At 39.2% G+C, this 24,045-nt stretch overlaps 1 protein-coding gene across 4 annotated transcripts in view; it reads left to right on the top strand.

Annotated features, from left to right (window-relative positions):
- The window catches only part of dock3 (dedicator of cytokinesis 3), a 919,050-nt gene that overhangs the window by 576,379 nt on the left and 318,626 nt on the right, over positions 1-24,045 (top strand). For all 4 annotated transcript variants that reach the window (XM_039772621.1, XM_039772622.1, XM_039772620.1 and 1 more), the window contains exon 6: positions 14,588-14,736. In XM_039772621.1, the coding sequence (XP_039628555.1) occupies positions 14,588-14,736 (149 nt within the window). The remainder of the gene's footprint in view (positions 1-14,587; positions 14,737-24,045) is intronic.

The raw sequence follows: 24,045 nt of genomic DNA, 5'->3' as shown, positions 1-24,045 counted from the left end.
TATAACATCAGGAAAGACCTAATGACTCCAAAAACTAAAATAAAACTCAGTTACTAGGTTTTACCATTGCACCTGAGACTTATTTTAGAGGCCTTGTTTTGAAATTTTGTTTGAAGGAACTTCCCAGATCTGTTGGCCATTTTTTTCCTTTTTTATTGCCTGTTTTAGTTTTCTTTCTGTTTTTGGTTAGCTCAGCGTATCTCAGCCTTTACGTATTTGCTTTACGTATTTCATAAAAGTTTTAATCGTGCCCCCCTAACGTTTTTTTGAAAGGAGCCCACTAATACCAGTTTGTTCTTTTTTAATTAATGATATATCATAGATGCATAGATTTTATTATACCTACTTAACTTTTATCGACATTTATCTAAATCTATATTTATTTTTCTCGTATCAGAATGTAGTTTAAGTTAATTTGTTTTGGTTTCAATAGATGTATTTTTCATATTTTTGATTCTTGTTTTCTTTTTTCCACATCGTTGCGGCCTTCTAGGGGGGCCAGCCCCACAGTTTGAGAACCACTGGGTTAGCTGATTGCTAGCCACATGCAAATGAATATAAAGCTATCAGCAGTTGCGTTTACATCCCTTCATGCTTTATTTAAAAAGCATTCATGCCGCTTCTCTTCTTGTGTTTGAGGAGCCAGTGGAGCATTCATGCGTGTTGCTTGAGCACTGCGTTGAATTAAAGTCGACATCACCACATGGTTACCTCTTCTTTTGTGAAAGATTAAACACTGTAGCTCTTATGTTAACTGCTCAGATAGAACTATTGTAGTGTTCATTGCCAACAAATTGATAACTTGTGTGGTTCAAAGCTGGGAAACGGTCCCCCTACATCTGTGATACGCTGGAGTTTATAGCATCATTTCTATGCACAGCTACTCATACACAGCCTCTCAAAATGCTCCCACGTGAGTCTGGATAAGTTATTTTATAAGTTAATAGGGTCATCAACATCTCATGTACACATTACAGTGAAATCATTACTTGAATGATCTAATCAACATTAAGCACTGTGATTAATGTGTACAGCTAATATTACTATTTATTAATATTATTATTAATTTGTACACCTTTGGTAAATAAAACTAAAACAGTATGTGAAAAAAATCTTTATTCTTTGTCCTCTTCATCTTTCATTTAATATATTAGCAAAAACCTGTAACAGAAGTAAAAAAAAACATTGTGTCACAGGCGGCTGGGGCGCCTCTTCACTGAGAGGACCAGGGAAGCAAGTGTGGTCAGAACATTACCTCTCCCGGGGCGCAGGATGGCAGCCCCCGTGGGTTGCAGGGCTTTATGGGAGATGGAGTTGTATGCAGCCCTGCTGGGATCCGGGATCACCATCAGGGGGCGCTGCAGCTGCTCCTGAGCCTCTATGTGCGGGTATTTCACCACACCCGAAAATAGGTCATCAAACACCTGGAGCACTTCTGGGTAGCATATAAAAGGAGCCTGCAGACAGTACTCAAAAAGCCAGAGTCGGGAGGAGGAGGACGAGGACGAAGCTTGCCAGGGAGAGTAGAGGAGAAAGAGAGAAAAGAGAAGGAGCGAAAAGAAGAATAATTGTGGTCAGGTGTACTGTGTATTGTACTTGGGACTGTGCTGTGTACTTGTGGGAAACGGGGAAGAAGTACTCACGAGTATTTGTGTTTTTATAAGTGTCCCTCCTGCGTCTGTCTGTTTAGGGTTGGGTGGCTGGTACTCCCCCTACTGGTGTCACAATTGAAAGGACAAAAGTCCTTATGTTAATTTTTTGTTTTAGTTATTGACACCCTTAGAGAGTAATACGAGTAAATCTTAACTAATGCTTAATCCCATTGTTACGGACAGACTACCTTCCCTTACCTAGCCAAGGTCAACAGAATGAATTGTACAGAAGGTAAGAGCAACAGCACTGGCATCCTACAGTAGCAGCAATGGATGGGAATCACATGCCCCCTGGGATGCCAAAATGGATTGAGCATCCTGACCAGGATAAGCAAGGGACTCTTTTCTGAATGGGAAACCACATATATGAGATAATGGGAGACTGCCTCTCACATGCAGTTTGCTTCCCCATACATTGGGTGGCGGCATCCCTTATGGTGAACCCCAGTATGGATGCCCACAGGGCACCATGGGGGTTGTAGTCCCATAAGCCTGTTGGGTTTCATGGGGGCTGCCAGTGGACCTGTCAAGAGGTGAAGGCTCAGGTCCTGCCTGACCAGGAAGTGTTTTCAATGGACAGGCAGTTGGGACCGGACGTACTTCTGGGCTGGGGCTTCGGAGGTGGGAGAGGAGATGAACAACACTCACCTGGGAGGAGTGGAAGAGAGAAGGAGACAAAAGGATTGAGCAGTGTGAAAAGAAGCCTGGTAAAGGTAAAAGGACCATGCCTGGAGTTGTGGCGCTCAGTGACACCCCATACAGACCGCACCATTCATACTTTTAATGTTTTAATTTCATCTAAGTGAGCAGGAATGTTTTAACATGAGAGTATAAATGAGGTGACACCCAGGCCAAATTCCCTTAAGTGACCCATCAATAATGGAGCACAATAATGATGTGTGACAAAAGGTGGTTTAGAAATGGCAGAAATGGCCGGAAGAAAATAGCTAAGCAGTTGAAATGCCCATTTCTGCAATCAGGCCAACAATTAATAAGTGTAAAATTTCTGGACATGCAAGGAATCAGCCTGAAAGAGGATGTGGGTCTCTGTTGACTGCACACACAGTGAGGAGGATGGTCTGAGCAGCCAAAGAATCTCCAAGGGTTACATCTGGAGAACTGCAGACATAAGGTGAATCTTGGGGTTAGAAAGTCTGCAGAAATGTAACCAGAAGCCACCTACATAACATAACCCTTAATTAACATAAACGGTGTCCCTCTATGTATTTATCTCAGAATTTACGGAGTGTGTGTCTCTTACGTTTTCAGAAAGCCACGTCCCAAATGGATTGACTGTCTCAGGCTTTAATCACCATTCTGAATTTTTTGGTGTGGACTCTCTATGCTTCCCCCGGCAAGATGCCACCCTGGGTAGCTGCCCATGTGGCACATATCTAAATCCTCTACTGCTTTGAGGGACACTAAAAGAGCATCCCCTAGTCTTCATAATTGTTACATTAGCACCGTGAGTAACGCCTCACCTTTATATATGCATCTCTGATTATTATGAAAGCATCGCTTAAGGAAGAGTGACAAACCGAAAAAGGCTGCACTCTACTAAAAGTTGTTAAATGGAAAGATAGATTTTTATGAAACTCTCTGGCAATTACCATATATAACCCCATTAGTAAATACAGAACGGAAACTCCTTTTTAAGAATTAATAAGCAAGAAAATATGACAGGTCTTGTAAGAAGAAAAGGACTCCATTAAATAATGCAGTCAGAAGTGTGTGCGAGTGATTCTTTCATAACCTCACTAATGGGCTTTTAATTCACTGTTTTGGAAAGGTCAGCAAAATGCAAGTTCCCCATTAATTGTGAAGATGAGCCTCCTCTGCCTGTACATCTTGAGATTTATTTACTGTCATTTGTGAGCAATTTATTGAAACATGGAAGCAAACCAGCTGGCTATTTTTAGCCAGTTATTTTATTGAGATGCCAGTTGCTTCTTGTTTCACAGTGCACTTTTGAGGTTTTTATTACTAAATTCTCCCACATCACTCAGCTGCAACTTACATTTTACGAGAATTTAAACGATCTAAACAGTGCAGGGGGCAGAGCAGTTGTGTTGCGGTAAGCCCTGGTGGCTCACAGGTCATGTGTCCTGGATTGAAATGCCAACACTCTCAATGCTGGTGTAAATTTTCAACATTGGTCTCATGGTCCTCTGTGAATCATTCTGAGATGTTCCAGTTTCCTTTCTCACTGGATAAAAATTCAGTCCTCTAAGTTCGTCTTGTGCGATGAGTGATGAAGTGAAATGCCAAACTTTGGATGCTCCAGAATCATTTCTGGCTTCCACATGTTAGAATAATGAATCACTATGATGGGTGAAGTGATGCCTCTACATTTGCCAAGTATGAGTCAGGGTTTGTGCTTTGCTCGTTTTTTCAGTTTGCACTGTCCCCCATCCTAACCTATCGTCTATGGGGAAGCTTGAGAATTGTCAAAACTTTCATTCTTCATTTTTTGACAGATCTTGACGTTTTAGAGTTCCCTGATACCAAAAACTTCAATATCTTGATTATGGGTGTGTGTCTGTATGTCACAGTTTCTTGAGGACAGTCTAGAGCTAACACGGCGGGACAGAAAAATACCAAACTCGAAACTTAAGCCTGTTATGAGATGACTATGTGCTGATTAGTTTGTGAGGCAAATCATGCAAGACACAGAAAGACTCTAGATGAACCCTCTAATACCATAATTTTTCCATTATTGATGGATTCTACTTGTCAATTGCTATCGTAAAAGTCTATTTTATGATCAGAAAGATCAGCATCAGAGTGGTAAATAATTAATGAAACGTTATGGAACAGTTCGGGTAACTTGCTTCCGAGGGCACAAAGCCTGTTGACACTTATGTCTAAATTTACAGGGCGAGTCAAAATGATGTTAACATTTGAATAGCAGAAACAATATATGTCTCAACCTGTTTGCCATCATGTTCAACACACAAAACCCAACGAGCAACAGTTCCACTTCAAATCCAGACACACATTTTCACAGAGAATAGATGATACCACAGTCTGTATTCAGTCCTTCAGGTCATTGATATCATAAACTGGCCTGCTATACTCACGCTCTTTCACCAAACCCCATAACAAGAAATCATAGAGTGTCAAATCATGGGATTGTGGAGGCCATGGCAATGGTCCACCATGACCTATCCATTGACCTGGAAAGGTGTGGTTGATACAAAAAAATCCATTAGTGTTAACAAAATTTGGACTCACCCTGTAATTTAATTTTCTTGTTTTATAGTAATTCCAGTGTGTGTTAAGACTAAAGTTTGTATATTTATTTATTTTTATTTATCCATCTATTGATGCATTTATTTATTTAGCCGCTTTAGCATTACATTTTTTCTCAAAAAAACACATGAAATGTATTTGAAAAATGAGATATTTATTATGATCTTTCTACTATAAAATGTGCAAAACACTAAAAGTACAATGTCAGAAGTGTACAAATAATAATATTAATGAATAATAATAATAAAAATAATGCTAATACTATATATACTATCAAAATGTGTCGTTTGTGTGGTATATCTTGAAGCACAGTGAAATACACAATCCAACATCATGGTCGGGACAACAGTAGCGTGATTCCTTGTGGATTCTCTTTCTACTTATGAGCTTTTGAACACTGCACATGTGTGATTGACACGAGCGTCACTTTCAGATTTGCCAGAATCACTTTTGATTTCACTGGCTGATTCAATTTCACTGCCTGAAGACAGATTTGCTTTGGTATCACTGCTCGTATCACTGGCAACATCTCGGTGCTGAAAAACGTTTCTTACGAGATGTCATTATGAGGCCAGGAGAAGACGAGTCTGCACCATTGCCTGGTTAACACTCGGGCCTAGTGCTTAATGCAAGACATGTCTACATTGTTTCCTGAGCAACACTTGGCACTAACGCTGTTAGCACTTTTATAGCCCGAGTAATCCTCGGGTCTAACGGTTATGTGAGACGCGTCTCTACAGTTGTTCAAGTATATATGGTATTAGCATTCATTTTATTATTATTATAATTTGTACCATTATTATACTTTCTACACTTCTGATTTGTACTTTTAGTGTTTTAGTGTTACAGTAGAAATATCAGATTTAATAAATGTGTCATTTTTCAAGCCAAAACTTTTTACATGTTTTTTCAAGAAAAAATGTAACACTAAGGAGGTTAATGAAGTCTTCAGGAAAAAAGCACGCAGACATGAATTCCTTGTGTCTGAAACCTCCAAAAACACACCTGGGAGACCATGATCACTTTAGAAAAGTGCACAAAAATAACAGAGGATTCCATTCATAAAAGTTTGTAGTTTTTGGCTCGGTCCCATTTCTCAGTGAAGGCGTTAAGGTTTCACCCAAAGAGCCGTCCTGCTGGCTCAGTTCTCTGCCGTGACATTCGCTTTCTCTTTGCTCCCCATTTGTGTTCCCATTCCATTAACTTGTGTGAGTTTTTTGGTCTTTTGTTTTGATCTTTTGATACTCTGCATTTGGACTTTTAATTAAGATTCAAAAACGCATAATGATTAGTTTGCAAGTAATCATTTTTTTTTTGTTGTTGGTTCCTTTTCAATGTTTTTGTATTTTTGAATTCTGTGCCTTTTTTGGAAATTTGTTTTTTTTTAATGATTTTGATTTTTTATACTTATTTTGCTTTTGTATTTCCTTTAATAAACTAAATTAGATATTAAAAGACTTTGTTAATTTGGCCAGGGCTGTTGGATGTTTCCTTCCCATTCCCATTCCATTCTTATTTTTGTAATAGATTAATTAATTTAATGTTAATAAACTACAAACCGGATTCCAAAAAAGTTGGGACACTAAACAAATTGTGAATAAAAACTGAATGCAATGATGTGGAGATGGCAAATATCAATATTTTATTTGTAATAGAATGTAGATGACAGATCAAACATTTAATCATTTAACATTTAACATTTAAAGTAAATGTATCATTTTAAAGGAAAAATATGTTGATTCAAAATTTCACGGTGTAAACAAATCCTAAAAAAGTTGGGACAAGTAGCAATAAGAGGCTGGAAAAAGTAAATTTGAGCATAACGAAGAGCTGGAAGACCAATAAACACTAATTAGGTCAATTGGCAACATGATTGGGTATAAAAAGAGCTTCTCAGAGTGGCAGTGTCTCTCAGAAGCCAAGATGGGTAGAGGATCACCAATTCCCACAATGTTGCACAGAAAGATAGTGGAGCAATATCAGAAAGGTGTTACCCAGCGAAAAATTGCAAAGACTTTGCATCTATCATCATCAACTGTGCATAACATCATCCGAAGATTCAGAGAATCTGGAACAATCTCTGTGCGTAAGGGTCAAGGCTGTAAAACCATACTGGATGCCCGTGATCTCCGGGCCCTTAAACGACACTGCACCACAACCAGGAATGCTACTGTAAAGGAAATCACAGAATGGGCTCAGGAATACTTCCAGAAACCATTGTCAGTGAACACAATCCACGTGCCATCCGCCATTGCCAGCTGAAACTCTACAGTGCAAAGAAGAAGCCATTTCTAAGCAAGATCCACAAGCTCAGGCGTTTTCACTGGGCCAGGGATCATTTAAAATGGAGTGTGGCAAAATGGAAGACTGTTCTGTGGTCAGACGAGTCACGATTCGAAGTTCTTTTTGGAAATCTGGGACGCCATGTCATCCGGACCAAAGAGGACAAGGACAACCCAAGTTGTTATCAACGCTCAGTTCAGAAGCCTGCATCTCTGATGGTATGGGGTTGCATGAGTGCGTGTGGCATGGGCAGCTTGCATGTCTGGAAAGGCACCATCAATGCAGAAAAATATATTCAGGTTCTAGAACAACATATGCTCCCATCCAGACGTCATCTCTTTCAGGGAAGACCCTGCATTTTTCAACAAGATAATGCCAGACCACATTCTGCATCAATCACAACATCATGGCTGCGTAGGAGAAGGATCCGGGTACTGAAATGGCCAGTCTGCAGTCCAGATCTTTCACCTATAGAGAACATTTGGCGCATCATAAAGAGGAAGGTGCGACAAAGAAGGCCCAAGACGATTGAACAGTTAGAGGCCTGTATTAGACAAGAATGGGAGAGCATTCCTATTTCTAAACTTGAGAAACTGGTCTCCTCGGTCCCCGGACGTCTGTTGAGTGTTGTAAGAAGAAGGGGAGATGCCACACAGTGGTGAAAATGGCCTTGTCCCAACTTTTTTGGAATTTATTGACACCATGAAATTCTGAATCAACATATTTTTCCCTTAAAATGATACATTTTCTCAGTTTAAACTTTTGTTCCGTGATTTATGTTCTATTCTGAATAAAATATTGGAAGTTGGCACCTCCACATCATTGCATTCAGTTTTTATTCACGATTTGTATAGTGTCCCAACTTTTTTGGAATCCGGTTTGTATTTTAGTGGATGTGTTAAAGCTTGCTGTTAAGTTTGTAGTATTTTAGAAATAAAGGCAAAGATGAGATCACAGTTTAGGTTGCACAGCCTGTGTTTGGTGGACCTGGGGTCTTGGGCCTGTTACATTGTGTGGTTGTCAGTCAATGGGATTTTCTCTTTGACAGGACATTCTGCGTGTAATTGAAATAACAAATCCTCGACTGCCATTTTCTTGTAATGAAATAGAAACACACCACTGCAGCAGGTAATGTCATTTTTCATTCAGGTTTAAGATGATAGATGGTACCAGTAGTCGCTTGACAGCACATTTCTATATTGTCAAGCATATGCTGAAATTCTAAAATACTGTTTTACATTTCTTTCTGGCTTTGAGGCTTCAATTTTTTGTTAGTGTGTAGGCTTCAACAGCGATACTAGGCATATTGGTTACAAGTTTTGCCTGATATAAGGCTCTGCTTTTCTCCTGGTTCTCTCTCATCCATCTTAATAAAAGGATGAGTATCAGTGTGTGTGTGTGTGTGTGTCCATCTGGCTCCTATGTCTCTGTTATATACCAATCAGTTTGTAAAAGCAGTGCTCATGTAGCTGTGATGTACCATCTGTTGAAACGAAAAATGCAATGCATTTTATTGTGACTCTATCTGTCTATCTATCTATCTAAAATATTTGTGATGTACCATCTGTTGGAATGAAAAATACTTTGCATTTTATTACTACATGCACTACAAAATACATTCCAATAGATGACACACTGCAGATGTTGACACTGAATATGCTGAGGTGTCCGTTGATTACTTAAATGTCATGCCATCTAGGGAGGGTAGCACAGTTACTCAAAAAATTAATTATCTCACTGTATTATAGTATTCCTTTTTTGTGGGGGGGTGTCACAAGCATGACAAAAGAGCCACACAAAGGATTAGGGCAGCCACCCATATATTATTCCTGGTTGCACAATGGATATGGCCGGAACTAGAAGTGATGTCACTGGGGCCAGGGCCTGAAGTGACATCATCTGCGGGGCCGGAAGTGGTGCCATGGGGCCTGAAACCAGAAGTGACATCATCAGTGGGCTCGATAACAGAAGTGCCGTCATTTTAGCCATAACCGCAAGAGATATTATCAGTGGGGCCGAAAACAGAAGTGGCGTCATTGGGGCCGGAAGCGGAAGTGACATCATCGGGGCCAGGTGGAATTTCCCGTAGTCTGCAGAGAAGTGAGAGAAAGAGTTAGTGCACTCCGCCAACCCCTGGTCTGGCATGGAATTACTACTTCCAAGCACACGTTTATAAAAAATAAATAATAATAATTTTTCAGGGTTATATAATAACAATAAATAATAACAATACATTTTATTTATATAACACCTTTCCCGTTGATATCCATACTTACTCATGATTGAATTACTGTTACTGTTCCTTATTCCTCAGGTTAATGCTCAATCAAAAATGAAATAGCTGTTTTATTTTGCAAAAAAAATCAACCAGTATTATTTGAGAAGATGTCGTAAAAGAAGCCAAATAATCTTAAATACAAATTTCTTAATGAGTTAATAGATTTTACCATAACAAAAACAAAATGTAATAGCTTGACATAAAAACTTTTCACTTGCTTACATTTCAGTTTTTGCAGTGCAGTTACAGAAGCAAATACAATAACATAAAAGGATCAAATATAATAATGTATAAGGGTGAAGTAAATGAACTTTCTTGTGTGTCTGCGTGTGTGTATGTGTATATGCACTGAGGTGGGGTGCCCAGATAGTATATGGCTGTCAGAGGGCCAAAGGGCAGGACATGCTCTCAGAAAGGGCCACCCCAAGAAAGAACACCTGACAATGGCAGTTACACAGTAATTGATTCACTAAATCACTGACAATGAATAGGTTTAGTAGCTACTGGCTGCACCATTTGGGTGGGACTGATATCAGCTGATAACATCGACTCCGTGAAATGGTAACAAGAAGGCTGACTGATGTGCCATCCTTTAAGGACACAACTCTACTAGATTATTAATCAGATTTCCAGTCTCTCTCTTATAAATTTAGACATTTGCATCATCAATAAAATAAACCCCTGCACACTCTTCTGTTACTATTGCGGAGAACTGATTTTCTTTGGGGAATGGGGAAGAGGGAGCATTATTATACTCAGTTCTAGATGTAGTATTAGTTAGCAATGTCATCTGTACAATGTTTGCCTGCAGGTGACTCTTGGCAACTCGGATCCACTATTTAAGGATAACTTCCCTGGGGATGCCCCGTAGCGGAGTTATTAGGCTTTAGTCTTCCTTATAAAAACAAGCATATATACAAAAGTAATGACTAATCGTTTATTTTTCATGCTTTTATTCTTTCAATATATCGTTAAGCAACTAGGAATTTCACTGCTTTCTGTACATGTGACAATAGACTGGAATCTGAACATAAAGAGACACCTTCTGGGATTTAAGGACTTACTTACTCTGCTCATTTCTCTGAAGTCTGACATGTGAAATCATCTATCAGTTCATTGTTGGACACATCTGTACATGCATTGTCAAACCTGCTTAATCAGAAACATAGTAAGCAAGACAGAAGCCAGTCCATCTCATGAAACACTTATGCACGTGTTCACAATCATCTATACATACCCACTTAATCCAGTTCAGTACCACAGAGGCAGCCTTGAGGCTAAGTTAGGCTAGGGATAGGTAGACATTTGTTAGCCTGGAGCCTAAGTTAGTTTAGGTCATGTAGACATTTTTAGGGGTAGGTAGACATTTATTAGCCTGTGGTCTAAGTTAGGTTAGGGTTAGGCAGACATTTTAGGGTTAGGCAGACATTTATTAGCCTGCGGCCTAAGTTAGGTTAGGTTAAGTAGACATTTTAAGGTTAGGTAGACATTTATTAGCCTGTGGCCTACGTTAGGTTAGGGTTAGATAGACATTGTAGGGTTAGGCAGACATTTATTAGCCTGCAGCCTAAGTTAGGTTAGGGTTAGATAGACATTTTAGGGTTAGGCAGACATTTATTAGCCTGCAGTCTGTTAGGTTAGATAGACATTTATTAGCCTGGAGCCTAAGGTAGGTTAGGTTGGTAGACTTTTATTATCCCAGAGGGAAATTTGTCTGAAGCAGGAAAATATAAAAGATGCAGCCCTGTTACACAGATGCAAGAAAATAAGCCGAAGAACAACAGCTTTTAACCAGTGTTATCATAAGTACACACAATCAAGAGTAGTGCAAAGAAGAATAATTACTTTTAACAGTACACAAAATAATAATTCAAAATTCAACAGCATCTCCACATGTAGCAGAATGCTTACAGTTCTTAGAATAAAACAGTTCTTATCTCGGTTGATTTTTACCCCTGAAGTTGTAACTGGAACAGCAACAGCTGAAATTTAAGGGAAAGAAGGTGGCAACTGTCTGACAGAATTGAGTTGGCCTTCTTTTTAACCTGTTGGTGATAGAGCTCAGTGACAGAGGTCTGCTACAAACAATACTTTTACTGTTAATGTCTACAATGTTATGAACATCGTTTGTCTTATTAATGTCAACTCAACATTAAAAGAAGATGCGGCAGCAGTTTCATTAAAGACTTATAAAGAAGTGTCACTGTGGTTTTGCCTACTTTAAAACTGTTTAGTTTCCTTAGAAAGAATGTCAGTGTTGGCCACTTCTTACAAATCTGTTTTTAGATCAAAGTTTAGCCCGTGATTGTCCCTTAATATATGTATTGCTCTACAATGTCCATTGTCTGCTCTTAAATTAATGTTGAGATAGCAGGAGGAGAGCAGCACCTAAAATCTTCAGCGATGGCCTTTGTCTTAGAAATATTTAGCTCTAAAGTGGACCAATCACACCATTGTACTGTACAAACTCGTCGACAGCTGGCTTATGGCTGTCATCTTTAGCTGGTTGAAGACTCACAATGGCAGAGTCAGCTGCAGATTTCAGGATATGTTGTCCCTTGTGTGAACTTCTGCAAAGTGCTCAGCTAAAGCTCTGAAGACTTCTATCAATGATAGATTTCACCTTGTTGACTTTTAGTAGGTTTGCAAAGCTTTTTGAAAACATGTTTTCACTTTGTCATTATGGGTTATTCAGAGTAGATTGATAGACACAAATGTCAAATAAATGCCTTTAAAATGAAATCTACAACACAATAAAGTCTGCAAAAAATGAAGGGGTCTGAAGACTTTCTGACTCCACTGTAGGTGTATAAAGCATTTAGTTTTACATACCCCAGTGATATATTCATTTCTGATTAAAGTTTACTCTTCATCTCTGGCCTCAAGTCTAAATAGGAAATCACAATCCTAGTCCTGGGATATAATATTGTATCAGAGGTACCATGCTGCCTGTAACTAGCTCAATTGTCTGATGCATCACCCTACTGTTATGAGATAGTTATTTAATTAATTTTTAATAATTATTCTTTGCTAAAGGTGTACATCAATTTATTCAGTTCAATGGGGGCATTTTATTTCATTTTGTCCTAGAATGGGCTCTGTAAAGACTTGAAATTTTAATTACCATCATTTCACACCACCATTTTGAATTGTTATGGGCACCGTCATGGTGCACATTTTCCCATTGGTTATTATCATGGAAACCTTTCTCAGAAAGACTTGGAAATGCTGTGAGTGTAAAGTCAGTGGAGCAACCATATAAAGGTTGGCGTACGTATTCCGTAATTATTTCTGATTAGATCAACTTTTGTGTTGGTAGAAATTCTAGTTAAGATTGTTTAGGCTTCTTGACATTTCTTTCTGGCTTTGAAACATCAACCTTTGGTCAGTGTGTAGGTTTAAGTGCCAGCGATATTTGACTTTTTGCTTACAAGTTTTCCCTGTTATTAGGTTCTGCTTTTCTCCCAGTCCTCTCTCATCCATCTTAATAAAAGGACAAATGTCTGTATATCTGTGTGTCTGTCTGGTTACTATGTCTCTTTTATATGCCAGTTGGTGTTTGATTCATAAAAGCTGTGATAATGATTGTGGTGTGCCATCTGTTGGATTGAAAAATGCAATGCATTTTATTACTATGTGTGATCCAAAATACATTCAAATCGATGATACACTGTCTGCATTACCGCTGAATACACTGTGGTCTACATTGACTACTTAGATTTTAACCCATCTTAGATGGGTGGCACATCTAGTCTACCTTAGTAAAAGAACAGATTTCTATGCATGTTTGTGTGTCTGGTTGCTGTGTCTCTGTATATGTTATTTGATATGGGATTTGTAAAAGCTGTGCTAATGTTTGTGATGTGCCATCTGTTGGAATGAAAACTGTTCTTCTCCTGCAGTCATTTCTGTATTTGATAAACAACTGAGGAGACAGAGAGCAGCCTTGTGGTGTCTCTATGGATTTGTTAAGGCTACCAGAAAAATCAGCCATTAACACTCACTCTTTATGTTCTGTTAGTTAAGAAGTCCAGAATCTGTCTCACCAAGGCAAGGTCCAAACTGACTTATCAACTAGTTTGTCAACTAAAATGTTATGTGTATTAAATGTGTATTAAAGGCTGATAAGAAATCTATGGGCAGCAAATCTGTGTGGCTTTCCAAGTGCTCAGATATTAAATTCAGAAGTATCAGTGAGGGATTCTCCACCTTCCTCTTTGCTCTGTATGCAGGTTCGTAAGGGTCCAGAGTGTTGTTTGGTAGTCATCTATGGCGGGACCAACCCTGGCCTGGACACCTCTTCATTCCAGGGAATGTGCATCCACACAGCCACACTCACTCTAGGCTCTGGGCTTATGTAAAGTGACCAATGTGGAAGGAGAGCTGTACTATCCAGACAATAACGATATGGAAACCTTCATAACTGTACTGAACTATTGGCCAGTTGCTTGAAATTCCCATCAGGTCCATTTTACTGGGTTGGCTGTGTACTCTACTTCCATAGGTGGTGTCTAGAACCTCATTGTGGTTTGGCTACAGCACTGCAGCTTTACAGATGAATGAGTGTTAGTTTGGAGGACAACTCCTCAGCAGACTCACTCATTACTAATATTACATTTGTCTGACTGTTGGCCAATTGGTATTTTGTGATGGGTGCTTTTTCTGTTAAACTTAAAAGTTGTTATAAATTTGTAGAAAGACGCATGAAACGCTCATTTTCATCTGTGAGAACAACAAAACAAATATGAAGAATGGAGCACCTGTGAGCAAACCTTGCATAATTCAATTTCAGAAATAAAAAAAAAATGTGATTTAAAGCATTAGAGAATTGTCTTTTTAAATGGGAGTCTGGTTCTGATTGACTGAAAGATGGCGGAGATTCCCGTTATGTCTGCTCCCGGCAGGAAGAGGCAGGTCCAAAAATGACATCAGACGATGGAAGAAAAGGCGTTATCACACAGTGCCAACCCCTGGAGCGGTGAAGAATTACCATCACCGGAGCTCTTAAAATGACTCCTGTGCATACGCACATGACACATCTTGATACATCTTAAATGCATGTTATTTTTCTTCAGTTTGTGAATTACTTCTAACACTGGCCTTTCATTTTGTTTCCTCTCAGAAGCACAAAGTAGATCTTTTCTACAAACTACGGCACGTAATGAATGAACTTATTGACCTTCGGAGACAACTCCTCTCTGGCCACCTGACTCAGGACCAAGTCCGAGATGTCAAGAGGCACATCACCGTTCGCTTGGATTGGGGCAATGAGTGAGTCTTCTCTAATCATACTGTCATGATTGTGTATGTTGACAAGTGTGTGTGTGTACTTGTTTAAGCCTTTTAACCTCATTATTATTTCCTATTATGTTGAATATGCTGAATTGGATATCTGCATTTATTTTCATTATAGATATTGTGATCGGTTATTAAAATTTTTTTTTTCCTGGGCTAACTTTTAGCCAATGCATTTTTCAACAGAAACATGAATGGGGCCCTTTTATATCATTGACAATATGCCTTTATAATGCCTCACTGGGACTGTGACCACTGTTTTATCTTTTGGGAATTCAGAAGTTTTCTTACTTTTTACTAATTCCTGCTCTTTGTTATAATATCTTTTTATTTATTGCTTTTCTGAAAACCTAAATTTCTCCCTTGGGTCAAATGAATATCTATCTATCTATCTATCTATCTATCTATCTATCTATCTATCTATCTATCTATCTATCTATCTATCTATCTATCTATCTATCTATCTATCTATGGCATCTCCCAGACTCCTTTGTAGAAGCCAGGACTACAACTGTTGAATACAGCTGCTGCCAGCTGGCAGTCTTGAGGGTTAAATAGCATTACCCAATATTCTTCAATTCTTGGCTTAACAGTTCAAGCACCATGCAGGTTAATAACACTGGTTCTTTACAATAATAATAATGGAATGACAAATGCATTGCAATTTATTACTACAAATGTTTGTGAAGAGCCATGTGTTGGAATGACACATGCAATGTACATGCCTCTGTTATATGCCATTTGGTATGGGATTCATACAAGCAGTGTTAATGTGGGTGATTTTCCATCTGTTGGAATGGCAAATGCATCTTATTACTACAAATGCAATACATTTTATTGTTCAAAAGTTTGTGATGTGTCATGTGTGAATGACATACATATGGCAACTGGATGGACACACCAATACACACACAAACACTTATCCTTTTAAAGTTGGATTATATTATATTATAGGAGGCATAGTAGTGCCACATCCTGGTTTTGAATCACAACATAAATGCATAAACATAACACATATATATATATACACACATTGTGGACCACCAGAGGGCATATAGCTCCCTAAACCCTGACACAGACAGATGCAGTGCCCAGTCTTATCACACAGCACACCTTTATTTGAAGTGGGGATGCGCCTTTTTTTTTGCTCCCCGCAGTAGCAAAGTACAAAGCATCAAAATCTGACCACAATACAACACAGTCCTTCTTCCTTTCTCTTTCTTTAGTCTCTTGTCAGCCTCCACTCCTCCTCACAAGCTTTGTCCACCTCATCCCGACTCTGGCTATTAGACTGGAGTGAGGTTACTCCTTTTATAGTGCAACTGGAAATGCTCCAGTTGTTCCCTGACCTTCTTCCGGCAGTACTTCCGGGTGGGGCTCCATTGTCTCTGTAGAACCCCCTGGCAGTGCCCACAGAACCCAACAGGGCTGCTCCAGACTCCAACTCCCCACAACTCCCAGCATGACTTTCGGGAATCCATGGAGCCACAGCAACCCAGAGGGGGTACCCTCCAGCGTCCCAGGAGAGACAATGTCCCAACTGTGCTCTCTCCCTTTAGTCCTTCCATCCGGCTGGCGTCCCATCCAGGTAATGGCCATGGTCATCCATCACTATATATATACAGTATATATATATATATATATATATATATATATATATATATATATATATATACTAGGCTCACCAGCCTTTTAAGGCGACCGACTTTTAAGTTGACCAGTTCTTAAGGCAATTCAATATGTAGATCAATTTGATATTTTATACAAACTCATTAATTTGGTTATATTGCATTTGAGCGGTATTACTTTAATACTCGTAGTTTCTGTTATTTTTGTGATAAAATGTAAACTTTTTTCTATATTGAGGTCGCCCTTTTGAACCCCCCTGATATTTACTACGCGGTGAGGCATTTGTACTCCATCAACATTAATTATTTCCAGAGACATCATTTTGTCTATTTTTCCAGCGCATCTCGCACAAAAGCAAGGGAATGATGGGAGCAGCAGAACTCTGCCCACATCATGTCGCTTCGTACCGCAAGCTGCAAGTAGTAAGTCTGTGATAAGCGGAATACCGCTACGCTTTCCACTCACGGGACAGAAGGACAATCCTGACCGCTTTTATATAGTAAGAAAGAAGAAGAAGATATCGCATAGTCTGGAGTAGAAAATCATCTTTTACCTGGAAAAACGAAACTACAAATCCCATCGTGCATTGCAAAATGGATGGGGCGTGTGTGAAACTCCGCGCCTGCGTAGCACTCACGGGACGGAAGGACAATCCCGACCGCTTTTATATAGAATGATATATATATATATATATATATATATATATATATATATATATATATATATATATATACATATAATACATATAAGATGCTCTGTATTGGCTTGATCAGGGTCCTGAATTATCAGGAATTACCAATACAGTTCATTCTCATCTGCCTGAAAATAAAAATGTAAATATTATAAATAAATCAGTTTCACTGTACAGTATATGAATCCCATGTTCTCTCCCTTTGCCTTTTCTGTTTTTCACTGACACCCTAAACCTTTATTTATTTATTTATTTTTTTTTGTATATGGTGATGTGTTATCAGCTTTACCTTTTTGAAGTAAACTCTAATGACAGTTACTTTTGGAGCCATTCTTTTACAATTTAAGCAAAATTTGAAAACAAATCGAAATGTTGTCCTTGGACCTGCGCCATTATAATTGAGAGGCATTAAGACAAATATTGATGAATATCCATAAAAATTAAACTGCACATTTTCTTGTGGCCGCCATTGCAGAGCTGAGTACAAATCTGGCTCTGTTCCTGTCGTGCCGCATGGTTAGGAAGCCCAGGTTGGACAGTGGTGGGTGAGCAGTGACACATGATAAATCGACCTTATTACAATTTCACTTTCAGCTTTTCAAATACTTTTTCTCTTCATCTAATGACTCATCTGCTGTTTGTCTGAGTAATATTGGAACTGAAGCTTTTGTAAAGCCTAATACTGCTCATCAGTCATTGTCTCGGAAACAGCGGGTGTTACATTTTAGACTGCACTTGCATTTCTGTTTACAATTTCCTATCTTTCTTTGGAGAATGCATGTAAACAGCACAGCTAATGAGTTTGCTTGTTGCATTCTCCCTATCTCATGCTGTCTTTTTTTAAGGAGTTGGCTCTTATTGTTCTGATGCAGTGTTTAGAAAGAGAGAACAAGCAGATATTTTAAGGACCAGATATGTAGTCGATGGGCAGGCTAAAGTCAGTTACTGAGAGAGCAAATGAATCTTTCAACTACACCAAAGTGTTAACCACAAATTGTTGATGAAGGATCACAACACTAAATATTCAAAACATCACACTAAATCACTGATTCCCAAAGTGGTCTATATGGACCCCCAGGGGTCGATTTTGACTTACAGGGGGTCTATGTCAGCGAGAAAAAAAATTGGGGGTGCATGAGATGTAAATGGTGGTCCACGTGAGCGGACACAAGTTTTCATATCAGCAGCAACGCATCGCACGCGGTCACAAGAGTGAATAACACTTGTCCAGACCTGTACCAAAGTTCCCCAACTTGTCAATGATAAACATCCAGGGTGATGACGCTTTGGTCTACGTTCAACATTTAAATGTCCTTCACACAGACTTTAAAACTAGGTTTGAGGATGTTTTGACTATGGAAATACCACAGTGGATTATCAATCCATACGGTGACATTGAAGAATCGGATGTCATATTACAAGAAGAACTGATTTGGAATAAGCACTAACGAAGAACTTAAGGTGCAGTTCAGAAAATATCAGCAGTTCTGGCTTCAGAAAGATATACCTGTTGCTTATCCTGCATTATGGACTATCGCAAGAAAGTCTTTGATAGCTTTTCCATCTTCATACCTCGTGGAAAGGGGTTTTAGTGCGGTTGCCGATCTTCTTACGAAAAAAAGAAATCATTGGACGTGGAGATTTAAGACTATACCTCACTAATTAGAAGCCTAATATTGAACAATTGCTATCAGAACGCGTAAAAATATAACGCGTAAAAATATAAGTATAAAATGCGTGCTTTGAACTTGTGTCCCATGTCTGTCTGTGTCGGGTTTGGATGGTGGTGCGTTCCCCTGATGGTCCAAAATTCCATAAAAGAAAAACTTTAGAATTTAGTGCAGAGGTTCCCAAACTGTTTTGCCCAGTAGAACACTTACCGATTTATTTGTTTACCATAGACCCCCTGCCTGCCTAATATTGAATTTTCCTAAACCTATTAACTTCAAATGTGTTTTTGACAACTGACACAGTGCTGCTTACTTTGATAGGGTTTTTTGTAGAGTGGACCGTTGTAAAAAAAGAAAAACGATCTTCTTACGAAAAAAAGAAATCATTGGACGTGGAGATTTAAGACTATACCTCACTAATTTGAAGCCTAATATTGAACAATTGCCATCAGAGCATCAGGTTCATCCCTCTCATTAACAGCATTATTTGTGCATTAATTTTATGTAAGAAGTTTACTAGGTTCTGATTTGTTTCGTTCCAAATTCAAATATTTACTTGCATTTTGTGTCTTTTCAATAAAGGTATGAATAAAAATTGTACATGTTTTTCTTTTTTTACAACGGTCCACTCTACAAAAAACCCTATCAAAGTAAGCAGCACTGTGTCAGTTGTCAAAAACACATTTGAAGTTAATAGGTTTAGGAAAATTCAATACTAGGCAGGCAGGGGGTCTATGGAAATCAAATAAATCGGTAAGTGGTCTATTGGGCAAAACAGTTTGGGAACCTCTGCACTAAATTCTAAAGTTTTTCTTTTATGGAATTTTGGACCATCAGGGGAACGCACCACCATCCAAACCCGACACAGACAGACTTGGGACACAAGTTCAAAGCACGCGTTTTATTTATTTATTTATTTTAAACGCCTCCCCTCCGTCTCCCACGTGTATAGCACAGTTCCAGCACAAGCACCAAACAGTTTCTTCTCATTCTCTGTCTGTCTCCACTCCAGCTGGCAAGCTTCGCCCTCTTCCATCCGACTCTGGCATCCTGAGTAGCGGCTGCTGGCTCCTTTTATAAAGCACCCAGAAGTGCCCCGGGTGCTTGTTGACCCACTTCTAGGTGTGGCGGAAGTGCTGCAATAAAGAGCTCAGCAGCTGATGCATCACCCACAGAACCCAACAGGGCTGCACCAAACTCCAGCTCCCATGAAGCCCTGCAGGAGTCCGAGGTACCACTGCAATCCAGGAAAGCTGCCATCTACCGCTCTGGGGGAGGTAATGCTCTAGATATGCTGGGCAAGGGTCCTGGCCATACTCCACATACCGTATATGCTCCAATAGAAGCCCCCGGTGTTTATTTGCAAAACTAGCCTCGGCTCCCAGCGTTTAATAGAGACTGGCTGCTATTAGAGACCGGCCATTATTAACAAAAATATCGGCTAATATTACAAACAACTGCTTTATTTGAATTTCACATGCTGCATAAGACTGCAATGTCTTTCTGTACCTTTCACTGCTATTCGTCGTCCTAATCTGAAATGACGGCTTTGCTGTTGACCAGTTCACTATCGTCTTCCTCTTCTTTCAGGTTTGTCCATATTTTGGTCAACCCTGCACGAAAAGGAAGCAGCTTTAGAAACCGGTATATCCATATTTCTTATACAAACCGGATTCCAAAAAAGTTGGGACACTATACAAATCGTGAATAAAAACTGAATGCAATGATGTGAAGGTGCCAACTTCTAATATTTTATTCAGAATAGAACATAAATCACGGAACAAAAGTTTAAACTGAGAAAATGTATCATTTTAAGGGAAAAATATGTTGATTCAGAATTTCATGGTGTCAACAAATCCCACAAAAGTTGGGACAAGGCCATTTTCACCACTGTGTGGCATCTCCCCTTCTTCTTACAACACTCAACAGACGTCTGGGGAACGAGGAGACCAGTTTCTCAAGTTTAGAAATAGGAATGCTCTCCCATTCTTGTCTAATACAGGCCTCTAACTGTTCAATCGTCTTGGGCCTTCTTTGTCGCACCTTCCTCTTTATGATGCGCCAAATGTTCTCTAGAGGTGAAAGATCTGGACTGCAGACTGGCCATTTCAGTACCCGGATCCTTCTCCTACGCAGCCATGATGTTGTGATTGATGCAGAATGTGGTCTGGCATTATCTTGTTGAAAAATGCAGGGTCTTCCCTGAAAGAGATGACGTCTGGATGGGAGCATATGTTGTTCTAGAACCTGAATATATTTTTCTGCATTGATGGTGCCTTTCCAGACATGCAAGCTGCCCATGCCACACGCACTCATGCAACCCCATACCATCAGAGATGCAGGCTTCTGAACTGAGCGTTGATAACAACTTGGGTTGTCCTTGTCCTCTTTGGTCCGGATGACATGGCGTCCCAGATTTCCAAAAAGAACTTGAATTGACTCGTCTGACCACAGAACAGTCTTCCATTTTGCCACCTCCATTTTAAATGATCCCTATGACCACAGAACAGTCTTCCATTTTGCCACCTCCATTTTAAATGATCCCTGGCCCAGTGACATGCCTGAGCTTGTGGATCTTGCTTAGAAATGGCTTCTTCTTTGCACTGTAGAGTTTCAGCTGGCACCTTTCTGATATTGCTCCGGATGCAACACTGTGGATTGTGTTCACTGACAATGGTTTCTGCCAATTGACCTAATTAGTGTTTATTGGTCTTTCAGCTCTTTGTTATGCTCAAATTTACTTTTTCCAGCCTTATTGCTACTTGTCCCAACTTTTTTGGGATTTGTTGACACCGTGAAATTTTGAATCAACATATTTTTCCTTTGAAATGATACATTTACTCAGATTAAACGTTTGATCTGTCATCTACGTTCTGTTACAAATAAAATATTGACATTTGCCATCTCCACATCATTGCATTCAGTTTTTATTCACAATTTATTTAGTGTCCCAACTTTTTTGGAATCCGGTCTGTATATGCAACGTGCTGACATGCACATGTATTACACACGTCTATAAAGATACAGATGCTTACAATGTACGCTAGTAGGCAAATATCAAAGACCCGGCTGCTGTTAAAGACCGGCTACTATTTGGCCACATCCCCTCTGAAGCCCGGCGCTTATTAGTGACCAGCGACAATAAGAGACTCTGCGTTCATTGGAGCATATACGGTAATTCACAATCTTGTGCTACCAAAGGAGTGCAGGACCTTTACACCTTTGCAATGGTGACACCACAGGGCGCACACTTCTGGTCATTAGAGCAACCAGGTTACCAAGCAAAAAGAATTGATAAATAAAATGATGGAGCTCACTTAAAACAAAAACAAGACACCTTTAAAACGAGACCAAAAGTCAAAATGTATGAAAGAAATACATTCTCCATAACAAACAACAGTACACGGTACAAAACACAGAAGAGAGCAAAATAAAATAAAAATGTTTTCGACTAAATGGTGAATCATGTACAAAGTAGTTGAGGATACCAGTTGAAATTAACAGGAAGTGCACTTAGGACTGACAACAGGAAGCACTCCATTAATCAAAGAGTTGTGGGAAATTCGGAACAAACTACCGAGAACATGGAGTTTAAGCAAAAAAACTTCACAACCTTTAAGGAGAATCTGGAGGAGACATCAGAACAGATTAGCCATTAGCTAAACAAATGAGCTTGATGGACTGAATGGTCTCCTCTCATTTCTCAAACTTCGTATTGTGAGAGATTTTGAGACCCTCCCCAACGGGACATCAGGCGGAAGCACGACTGCCGCGTCTGTTGAGGATTACTTGTCCATTGCCGAGGCAACTGCAGTTTCACAGCGCCACAGAAATAACTACAAGTTGACCGCTGCCACGCGCAACGTGCCAGTCACCCAATGGGGGATGCACAAAACATTATAACTTGGCCATTGACCTGAATGGTAGATCCCACTATGATAAATAATCTTGCTGTTCCTGTGTCGAGCTGAATAAAACTAAACTTGCTAAAGTACTGAGACTCAACCTCGTCTTCAGGGTGCAAGACAATGACTCACATCTCGCAGTATGTTCTTATGTCATTGTGACTCTTATTGTCACTGGTGGTTGATATAATCTGCTGAACGTTGGCCTGTTTGTGGCCGTGTTGCCCAAAACGTTGGCTTATTGAGTAAGGTGATGGAGTGCCAACTACAGTTAATTCACTTTAGAATTTTAGTTTTGTGATGTCTACATTCAGTTTTGGTTACTTTAGGCCAATATTTATTTATTGTATTGCTCTTTTGTTGTTTCTTCTCAGACTTTATCATGATCATATTACTCTTGGTCATTGATAGAGAACAAAATAAAATAAAAATGAAATGTAGAACTCGTTCAACTAAATGGTGAATCACATAGTTGAAATTAACAGGAAGTGCATTTAGGACTGAAGACAGGATGCACTCCTTTAATCAAAATTAAATATAGTCACGACATTGTTATCCCTGACATCGTTACATTTGACATCATCACATTCTCCTTGTTTAAGTTGGCAATGTGGTACTAGTGAGGTCAGAGTTTAAGGATAAAACTCTTTAATAATCTAAATTGCTAATAGTAATATATTGAAAGAATATTTATGTTATCTGCTATGTTTTTTTTTAATTATTATGTAGTTTGTGTAGAGTTTTTGGTTTTGACAATGGGCCATATTGAACTTTCTGGTAAATCTCGGTAGCCGTCTTAACTATCTTTCTATTTCATCCCCAAAAACTTTTAAAAAGTCTTGTCCCACGTCCCTAAAGCTCTAAAAACTCTGAATTCCTAATAGTTATATAGTAAGAGAATATTTAGGCAGCCTGGAATCCTGCCATGCTTATTTTTTTTTATTTCGAAGTTTGAGTTTTTCGTTTCGATAATCGGTCAAAATGAACTTCCTGCTAATGAAAACATGCGTAGTTCACGCCTCCGGTGGCATGGCCATGTTATCCACAGCAATGACAACTTAGTGGCCAAGACTGGTTTACAACTGAGCCTGCATGGCCAAGACCGAAAAAGCGCCAGCTCAACTGAATCAAGAAAGATATGCAACAAGTTGACGTTGCCCCCGAAGATGCCCTCAATCGAAAAAAGTGACAAAAGTCCTGCTCAATAGCTGATCTGCATAAGTATGGAGAAAAAGTTAGGAAGAAAAAGAAGAAGTAGATCGAACTTCCTGGTAAACCTCAGTAGCCCTCTTGATTATTTATTTATCTCCTCCCTAAAACTACTTTATAAAGTTATATAAAATAGTGTGTGAATGCAGTGTTCACCGTCTCCTTTATAGTGACCATTTCA

Source organism: Polypterus senegalus, chromosome 12, assembly GCF_016835505.1.
Source record: "Polypterus senegalus isolate Bchr_013 chromosome 12, ASM1683550v1, whole genome shotgun sequence".
Classification (NCBI taxonomy): Eukaryota; Metazoa; Chordata; class Cladistia; order Polypteriformes; family Polypteridae; genus Polypterus; species Polypterus senegalus.
Note: the sequence above shows the minus strand (reverse complement) of the source record. Positions and strands in the feature narration are given on the sequence as shown.